The 10664-nt window shown below is 33.2% G+C and overlaps 1 protein-coding gene across 3 annotated transcripts; it reads left to right on the top strand.

Annotated features, from left to right (window-relative positions):
- The first annotated feature begins 5539 nt into the window (after window positions 1-5539).
- LOC147489224 (mediator of RNA polymerase II transcription subunit 11-like) lies at window positions 5540-10406 on the top strand. Of its 3 annotated transcripts, none has more exons than XM_086570893.1 (5): window positions 5540-7092; window positions 7191-7268; window positions 7363-7479; window positions 8011-8207; window positions 10013-10406. In XM_086570893.1, the coding sequence occupies exons 2-4, from the start codon at window positions 7215-7217 to the stop codon at window positions 8185-8187; spliced, it is 348 nt and encodes a 115-aa protein (XP_086427019.1). In that variant the 5' UTR covers window positions 5540-7092; window positions 7191-7214; the 3' UTR covers window positions 8188-8207; window positions 10013-10406. The 3 variants fall into 3 exon arrangements, 2 of the variants coding, with proteins under 2 accessions (XP_086427019.1, XP_086427020.1); XR_015201133.1 differs by lacking the exon at window positions 5540-7092 and adding an exon at window positions 9346-9424; XM_086570894.1 differs by lacking the exon at window positions 5540-7092 and adding an exon at window positions 9420-9441.
- The last annotated feature ends 258 nt before the right edge of the window (window positions 10407-10664 follow it).

Here is a 10664-nt window from a genome sequence, read left to right as displayed (position 1 = left end):
TCCTTGTCGTGTTTCATCTGAAGTGGTGCCCGCATCCAACATGGAACTTTCCTTCATTCTTTTTGGTGGAGATTGTTTTACCATTTTGTTTACTAGAACCTAATGATGAAATTTAAGAAGTTAACAAGGATAGTCATTTGATAGGAGTTCAACAAATTGATCATCCTACTTATTCAGAATAACTTGTACACCTTACATTGGTGTTTGATCTTCCCTATTCACCAACGAGGACTCTTTGAGCTCAAGAATTTAACACATACCACGGAACTTGGATTTTCCCTCTACGACATATTCTGAACCCCCTCAAATTCATTATTTAAATCACACCAGTCACAAAAAAAAACAAAGAAATACAACTATATCGACAAATAGTTTTTGTAAAACCCGGGTTCGGATTAGTTGCTCCTTAGGACGGATGTTTAGGATACCTACTTTGGTTTCAAATTTGGTGTTTGTTTGGTGTTGATATTATTATTAGCTCGTCGTCTTGGGGATCCAATACCTGCATCTATTGACTTTTAAGGCCTGTCCATTGCATAGGAGAAAACTGGCCATTTGATTTTATTAGATATATGATCGAGAGAGAATACTGCCCTCATTTTTGAATAAAAACTTATATATACCGGTACAGAATTATAAATAAATCCCGGGACCATCCACTTTAAAGCTGTAGAGCTTATTCAGGAGTAACATTTCCGTGGCGACTCCCACCTCCCAACACTACAACCTTCATAAAACACATAGAAGATTATCTATATATATATATATATATAATAAAATTGTGAAATACGATCCGAAAATTATCTAAAATTAACTCACTGGCTTAGCAGGTCACCCGTTATATAGGTAGATTGGGTTTGGGTTTGACAAACTCGACACGATTAGTAATTGGGTCGGGCTTGGGTTTGCTCTCCTAACACGTGACTCGAATATGACACGACACCAACTCAACCCAACACGACCCATTGCCAACCCTACTTAAAACACACATTAGATTATTGTCGTGGAAACAGGGTGGCTCAAGGCAATCGGGGGATCTAAACAAAGTTCTAATAAAATTGTTATATCTTATAGATATGATTTGTTTACGTTATTTCATATAAATGCAAATTCTTAGTTTATTTAACAAAAAATTTAGAAGATAACAATTATCGTAAAAATTGATCATAACATTTTCTTTTTTCTTTCTTGAATAGTCTCCCCACAATTTTATTTATTTATTTTTATTTTTTATTATTTAATTTTTTTTAACAAAATATTTAGAAGATAACAATTATTATAAAAATTGATCCTAACATTTTATTTTTTCTTTCTTAAATAGTCTCTCCACAAACTTGTTTTTTAATTGAATTAAAGAACATAAATACAAACTCGAATATGACACGACACGAACTCGACCCAACACGACCCATTGCCACCCCTACTTAAAACACACAGTAGATTATTGTCGTGGAAACAGGGTGGCTCAAGGCAATCGGGGGCTCTAAACGAAGTTCTAATAAAATTGTTATATCTTATAGATATGATTTGTTTACGTTATTTCATATAAATGCAAATTCTTAGTTTATTTAACAAAAAATTTAGAAGATAACAATTATCGTAAAAATTGATCATAACATTTTCTTTTTTCTTTCTTGAATAGTCTCCCCACAATTTTATTTATTTATTTTTATTTTTTATTATTTAATTTTTTTTAACAAAATATTTAGAAGATAACAATTATTGTAAAAATTGATCATAACATTTTATTTTTTCTTTCTTGAATAGTCTCTCCACAAACTTGTTTTTTAATTGAATTAAAGAACATAAATACAAAGTGAATTAAAAACATAAGAGTGTTGTGAGGGAGCTTAGGTCCTCACATATAGAGAGATCTAAGACAAAACACTATAAATACATGAGGAAGAGTGGAAAAATAAAAAAAATGTCCTACACCTATAACACCGTAGTAGATCATGACCAAACAACAATGTCACAAATTTGAAATTTCAATAGATTTATTTAACAAATAATTACACAAAAGATATAGAAGAAGAAAAAGAAGAAGAAAAATAATTCTACACCAAATTAAACAATATAGAAAAATAAATAAGGCAAAAGAATGATAAAGATAAGATTGAAGTGTTGGCTTTAATGCCTTCACATTTGATAAATTGTTATAGGGTGATGAAGAAATTTAATTAGTTATGGAGGTGTGCCTGTTTATTTGTTGGAGAATGCGAAAACATGAGGGAAACGAAAGAGTTTAATGCGATTTTCTAATTTTCAATTTTCCAATGTAAAACTGTTTTATTTGTTGGGGGAAGAAAAAACACGAGGGAAACAAAAGAGTTTAATGTGATTTTCTAATTTTCAATTTTCCAATGTAAAACTGTTATCTAATGAATTAAAATAAATGAAAAACAAATAGTGATATGTTTTTTTCACAATAAAATAATAATGGACTTAGGTCTCTAGGTGGGCTACAATATATTGGCCCTTTGGGCTGCGGGCCCTAAGCGAGTGCTTATTTTGCTATAGGCTACAACTGGCCCTGCGTGGAAAGACCCACTTAACTACATAAGCATACTAGATTATTTTACAACACATATTAATCCGTCCAAAAGTCTACGTCTCAATTAAAAAAGATCTTATAATCTCAATTAAAAATACATAATCTCAAACAAAAAACTCTTAATCGTAATAAAAAACCTATAGTCTACATGTTTTAACCGTAACTGTAATTGTAACCGATTCTTTACTTGAATAGAAAAACCGCTTGCATTATTGCAAAAAATAAAAAAACTAGCCCCCAGATGGGCTACTGTTATACACTCAATTTCCTAAATATAACCATAAAAAACACAAATAGAGATGGAACAAAAGTAATTAAGAAATATGAAGAGGAACTCGTTTAACATTGTTTTAGATGTTTTAAACATATATAAATACTCTTCCAAGCCCAAGTTGATCTTGTCTGCAACAAGCTTGAAAGAAATCAATCTCCTTAAAACATTTAGCTCAGATTTCTAAAAAAAAGACTTATACGAGTATAATGGAAATAGAAACTTACAGGTACTTCATCTATGCGATGAGCGAATTTGTTCCTTATGAAGTTCCCAAAAGTACCCCAGCGGCTATCAGGTTGACCATTCTCTTCCGGCAACAGCAGTGCAGTAGTTGTGCTCGTAATCCTCTTGTTCATAATCAGCTGATGCCAAGAGGAATCAATGCGACGTCTACCACTCATATATCGGTTCCAATGCCTATAGGCACCAGCTCTAAGTTCCGAACTCATGTCAATGGAGAGCAACATTCTAGAGGTGGCAGAACAGAGTAAGGGATGCTTCATAATGATGTCTTTGCTCATACGGTAAGAAAACCCAAAGTATTTAGGCTTACAGGTATTCATTGTATCATCATTGATACAATGAACCTAAGACTGTTTTTAGTAACTTTTCTTAAGTTTCTCAAATCTACATTTGGATAACTTATTAAGTTACGTGCATAAATTTATTTGCATGTATTATATTCAAAGATTTAGGCCCAAACAAATAAATTGACCAATAATTTCAGTCAATTTACATGCAAATAAATTTATGCATGTGTGAGTGTGTTAGAGCATGCAAACAACTTTATGCATGTAAATTCATTGCTCAAATTAGCTGTAAATAAAAGTAAAAATTGAATAACAACATGCCAATTACATACATATTTACATACAATAAAAATGTAAATAAGATAAATCACAAAAGTTAGGGTTTTACAATTAATGGTAATTCATCTTTTTCATTATATGCATTTTCATTTATTCTCAAATCTTCATCACTATGTTGATCCGAACTTCTTATTCTCAAATTGTTAGAAATTAGGACTTTCAAATTTCTTAAATTAACAAAGGTAGATAGTGAGATGAGGTTGTAATAAAAATCTACAATTAATACTAACAATGGTGGCTTATGAGTTTTCATTCGCTGAAGAAGAAACAAAATAGTTTGCAACTGGTTCAAAAGAGTTGGGTTTAAAACAGAAGGGGTTCAAAAGAGAAAGGTAATACCATTTAAAAGATTTGGGTTCAAAAGCAAAAAAGGGCATATTTGCAACTGGAGCCTTAAACTAGAAGCGATTAAAACACAATTTTGTCCTGGGCCTGTTTTATGTATTCTATTTTATTTGGATTCCAAAAGAGTAAAGAGGCCCATTTGTGAAGCTGGATTGGCCCATATTATCCGGGTCCACGAAGAGCTCATCTTCTTCAATTGTTACAATTTTATCTTTATTTTTAACAATATTTCTTTTGAATTTGTTTAGGGTTCTTTGAAGTTTTTGCAGTGTGTCGACTCAAAATGGAGATTTTTTGGAACATGGAATTGACCCAGAGTTGAGTTTTGTGTTCACTTTTAGGAAAATTGTGAGTATGGACTTTTGGTCAATATTAAATTTGGTTTTTTTGGGTCTGTAATATGTGCAATTCATTATCTGTGATTGTTTATAGTAGTGTTGCGATTACTCGAAGCCTATGTGTGTTTTATATTGATGTAGTGAAGTTTTGAATTTAAAGCTTGGGACTTTGTGCAATGCAGGTGAAGTAAGATGTGTTTTTGAGCTAAAGTGGTTTTCAAGATCAGGTGATTCAAGATCAAAGGTTAGTTTTACTAATTCTACTGATATTTGTGTGGTTGATGTTTGGGAATTAGGATTTTGATGATTGGAACTTGATATTTAAGGTTTTAGCCTGATAATTTAGAGTTGAAAGTTAAGAGAGTTCAAATTTAATGTAACTATAACTAGGATTTATTGAACTGCTAACTGAACATATTTTGGTGGTTTGGTTTGATTAGTTTATATTGCTAGAAGAGAATGGAGTTTAAGCTGTCATGACTATAATTATTTTTTGTTGAAGATTATTCTGCATATTTGGTGATAGACGTTTTGTTCTTGCAATTGTTTGATTTTGTGCTTTGATTGCACTGATTGTAAACAGTCAATGTTTTAGTTTACTGATTGAGTCCAGGCAAATCTATGGAGTATCTTGGTTGGTCAATGAGGTGAAGGGGTTAGTTGTGTACTTTGGTACATTTTTTCACTAAGAGAATTGCAATGGAGGACTAAGTTGCGATTACTCAGTCAACTTAGTTATGCACTAAGTTGGATATATAAGTGGGAAAAAGATATAAAGAATGTTATTTGGAGTGTAAGAACTGTGGGAAGTCTAGCATAGCTGTTTTGCTTATTTTGATATAGAGAACAATGTTCGTTAAAATGATGAGGATCCTAGCTAGACCAAATTTTAGAAGCAATGAAAATTCGGTGTCTCCATGAGCACCCTGTATAGAGGTTACTAATGAATTCCTTGGTTATCCATTATTACTTTACATTTATTTTTACAGAAAAGTAAGATTATTTTTTATGAATTGTGTGATTAATTCATTGGTTATCCCAACTTAGTTTCATATTTTGTAAGGAATCGATCGACAAATATTTCTAGCCAGTGGAGGTAGTGAGTTAATTCAGTAATAACTCTTTCCTTTTCCCTTTATTTCTTTACTGCACATACTCTTTTCTTATGACGATTTTTGTGTGTTTTGTATGAAGTTTTAAATCTCTTTAGTGAATTATGAAGTTTTAAATAAGTTTTGTTTGCAGACAACGCTATCAATAAAAGCATAGCATCGTGTTTGATAGCGTTTTGTCAAGTAAAATTCATAGCGTTTTTTGCATGCTGTCTATGGATTTTTCTGCAGTAGTGAACACGCACCCAACATGCATAATACAAAATTAATCAAAAAACAAAACAGCTCACCATGCAAATAACAATTTTATCATCTTAATCCCACACATAAATCATAGATTTACTAAACAGAAACCAACAAACTAAAATTCAAAATTCATACCCCATTATTTCCAACTACTATAAGTAAGAAAATAAAATCTACCCTCATTCTCTCTCTCAAACTCTCGCTATCAAGTGCGAATAGATTGTTGTTATATACAAATCAATTGTATGACCATTTTTAGTTGTTATATGCTGAACAAGCTATCAATTCATTTTTTATTTTATTTTTTCATTTTTTGATAGTTGATAAACTTTTTTGCAATAAAAAATACTGGCAAATATCATATTTTCCCACTAAACAAGGGTCGCGGTATTTACACCCCATTTTATGGGATTGACACACCTTTGGCAAAAGAGTACATGAATCCTTTTACACTCCACATGCTCGATGGTTCCACGACAGTGAGTTGCGGCGAGATCACACATTCCACGGCAGCAAGTTGCCGCAGAGGATTTTTTTGTTATTTTTTTATTCACTTTAAATTTTGAACACATACAACATACGTATACCTCATCTTCTTCTTTAGAGCTTCTTCATACGTTCCAAGAACAACACCAAACCCATGAAAAAAAAATGTACAATCAAGGTATAATCTTGCTATCTCGAGGCAAATTTTTTCATATGCTCTAAGAAAAACTTGTGATCAAGAAGAGTTTTGATAATTAATACAAGCAAATACTCTATTTTGGTGAAGACAATCATCTCACGGCAACTGTCTTTTTTTTTGCGGTGGCTATCAAAAAAAAAAAAAAACAAAAAAGACCCACGACAACAACCTTCTATGGATTTGCCATCTTGCTGCAATTCCTTGTTGTGGGCATTATTTTTTCGCGGCAACTTCTTGTTGTGGGTGATTTTTATATCATAAAGCAGGGTGTAAATACCGCGACCCCTAAACAAACATTGGCCAACTTTCTTTGATCAAGCATAATATATTCGATAAATACCACGAGATTTCAACCATCAATGTGGATATTTCATGATACAATCGCCGTACAACTATTTTTGATATATCGACATATATTGGGATAAACTAAAGGTTTTTGAAGTACATTTGAAAAAAAAAAAAAAACACAAAAAAAAACCCAAACCAATCTTTAACAAATCTACAACCTCATCTCTCAACTTCTCATTTTCCTTTCAATCGTGTGTTTTTCCAGTTTAGACAAAACAAGGGGAGAGAAAGAGAATTAGAAGATAAAGAACCCCATCTAACTTCACAATCTAATAATAAAGAAGTGCACAACTATCTAACTAATTCAAACGAACGCTCCAGGTATTCATATGCCAATACTTGTTAAATGTACTGGTTTCTATTATGATTGGATCTGTTATTTAAACTTTACGGAATGACTGATGCTTGTCCACATGTAGCGCACATGCACCTTTGCTAGTCACATGGATTCTCAGAGCCAAAACACGTCATTGCAGAAACTGCACAATGTTGAGAAGGTAATAATAATAATTAATCTATTAACAAGCATAATAATTATTATTAAACTTGGCACCAACAATCATTTATTATTTTGGTTTGTGATGTGTACAGAGAATCGTTAGGGTATTAGAGATAGCAGGAGGAGTAATGGACGAGCTTTCTAATTCAACTGGTCCAAGGGTTGAGATCGTCAATAACCATTGCCGCGAATTCATGCAGTCAATCAAGGTTTGTATTTAAGTGCCTGAGTGGTGATATGTTAAGTCCAACATGTGGTTAATTGATTATATTGTCAAAAGAAATTTTCCTTCATCTCGAAACTAAGTCCATAGAGCTATTAAAACGATAAGACATGAATGACATTTACATATTCTATGTATGGTCCCAGTTTTTACTTATTTATGCAATCATTTGATACTGATATGTCATTTTACTCGTTTAGAATGGAAAATGCGTCCCGTTTTCTGTTTATTCTCTTTCCATGGTGCATCTTTGTTTGTGTTATTTCTTTTTCGTTTGAAAGTTGGAAGTAAGGTCTGGCTTACATAGTTGTGTCATATGTTTCTGGGGGATTGGTCAATTCATTGAGTTATAATGTTGTTGTTTATACTGGTACACCTTTTTAGCCCTGAAAATGCGAAGGAGCTAAACACAGAGTTGACTAAGATACAGTCTTTGTGTGGATTTCATGTTATTATTTTGATTTTTCAATTATTTTTGAAAGAAACTCATGATCGATCATGCTGATTGTGGACCCAGGACATCCAAGTGACGTTGCGGGAAGAAATTAAAAGCGCATGTGAGTATCGTCCATTTGAAAAGTGTGATTATGGTCCAAGAATATCTAATGAGATTTGTTGCAAGAAGCTAGAGTACATTATTGAACAACTGGATGGCATGAAGGAAAACATTGATCAATATCAGGATTTAGTCTGACATTACATGCTGTAGAAGTTGTAAGTATACTTGACTTAAACTTATGGCATATTTGCAATTCTAAATAGACGTCCATAGGATGCTTCTTCTCATGATTTGGCAAAGTGCTATATATGCATATGTTCCATATTGATTGTCCTTAATAAAGTGCACATGTGACTTTCCTTCATTTTATTAGGGATAATTGATTCTAAGGCAAGCATCTATACGTTTAGGACAATATCATCTAAACAAATAAGACAAAAAATAAAATAATAGATGGAATGTGGAATAGTTGGTAAATGATAACATAGTAGTTTCATCTATGTTATTTGTGGAAGAGTAAGGATGTAGAGCACGCATCTATTGCTATCTAATTCATGTTGTTATTTGATGCATATCTCGAGGAGACAATTTTTGCACTGGGAAACACAAGTTATCCATCTAAAGAAAAAAGTAAGAAAAAGAAAAAAGAGAGATGATTTAAGAAGCTATGATAATTAGTTTGTTGGTACTGTACAATTTATGTGTATGTCCTGAGTAGGACGCGCTTGTGGATAATTTATGAGGTGGATGTTTTGGAAGAACAACTGGGAAGAGAAGCACTAAAGAAGGTTGGAAGGGATTTTAGTGTGGTGGTTCTGAATCACAAAGTATATACTAGGCTCAGACTATATTACATTGAGTTGAATAGAGGAACATATAACCCTAAAAAATTATGTCCATTTATTTCCTAATGATAAAGTATATATGTCTATTTTATATGATACTTAAAACACTTCTAACACACTTCATAATTATAAAGATCATCAAGTGTTAGACAGATGAGGGAGATCCTTACATATTATGCACCTTAGTAATGTAGCTATTAGGACCCTGTATACATGGCATCTTGCTCTTAGCTTAAAATTTTTGGGAGTCATTTCCCAACTTGGATACATCGTGGTGTCAGTCATCAAGCAGTAAACCAAATGGAATATGTGATTGTGCTTAATATTAAGAAGAGAGATTAGGCAATTGCCAAAAGATATTTTGTCAATGTAAAGATTCAGTACATATAGGTATTCACTACATAGTATGTTTTTGAATTTGCTTGTTGAATAGTAGAATATGGAGGAGGGGAGAATATGGATTTGCTTGTTCACCATGCGATCAAAACTCTTTTGTTTTTCTTTGTAGAGTTAATCAGTCTTGCTTCTTTGTTCTTGTTGGCTGGATGTGCTAAACTCTTCCCTCTCTTGGTCGTTTCATAGGGAAGGTGGGGCTGCCTCACTGGTAATCTATCCATCTATTCTTTCCCTGTTCTTTAAGCTAGCCATTCTATGGAAGAATGTGATACTCTTTCCACCAGATACCTGTTATTTGTCTCCATTTGGTTTCCTCCATTTTGAGAAGTCTTTGAAAGTCAGTTATGAGTTCACCCTTTCAACATCGTTGTCATCATCGAACTCTGGACTGTTATTTTGTTTCGTTTAGGAATTCACTGGCTGTAAACTCTCTCTTTACACGCCTTAAGTTTAACTTATAGAGCTGTAAACCTCCATCAGACATAACTTGCCCGTCCCACAAAAGCTGCATTAGTTGGAAAGAGTTGACGCTGTCTCGACCTCCCACAAAGTAACTTACTCCCATTTTATTAGAGATGGTCTCTAACTGGACCTGGAATACTATAGAAAGATATACCCCCATTTTTATCAGATGGCATACCTTTGTGTATATTAATATTTAGTTCAAGTCTTTGCTTTTGCATAGTTGTGTGTGGTTTCTGCTTCTATGGCATAAAAGTTACTCACAATTAAAGGAAATAGGAAACTTCTAACATGACTGTCTCACAATTTAATTGCAGCTGTCTGGGTGGAGACTCGTGTCATCATCTGGTGTAGAGGCCTCAGTTATTCTGATGAAGATGATGGATAACTTGGATATGTGCCTAAATTCATCTTGAGCATTTATCATGACTAGGAAGGAAGAAATGATGTGGGTTTCCTAGTGCACAGTAGGTGCTACGTGCTAGTACTTCAGCGGTTTAGATCCTAACAAGAAAATTCTGGAACGGTTGAAATTAATGTACTTTGGAATCTATGCCTTTCTTCCCAAAGGTGTAGTGAGAAAATCTTCTTGAATTATTGTATATCTTTTGTGGTTATTTGGCAGCTCTTAACTGAGAACGAATTTGTGGACATACAACAGCTAAAAGTTATTGGTCCACGTCATGAACACTTCACTGTACAACTTCTCCATCTCTCCAACTTCAATTGACAACTTCTCCATCCCTCCAATAATCCTTGGCGGAACTCATGCTGTGAAATGCACAAGCTCAATTTTTTCTTTTATTATGGAATTAATACCATAAAGAGCCATACCCTTCCATCCCCAAAACAAGATTTCGCCATTCAAAAACATGAAGAAGTGTGGGGTGTTGAATCTCTGCATAATTTTGTTTTGGTTGTTTATTGACGTTTCATTTTCGTTGACCCTAGGTGTGATACCTTCAATTT

Source organism: Coptis chinensis, chromosome 7 (genome assembly GCF_015680905.1).
Source record: "Coptis chinensis isolate HL-2020 chromosome 7, ASM1568090v1, whole genome shotgun sequence".
NCBI classification, from domain to species: Eukaryota; Viridiplantae; Streptophyta; class Magnoliopsida; order Ranunculales; family Ranunculaceae; genus Coptis; species Coptis chinensis.
Note: the sequence above shows the minus strand (reverse complement) of the source record. Positions and strands in the feature narration are given on the sequence as shown.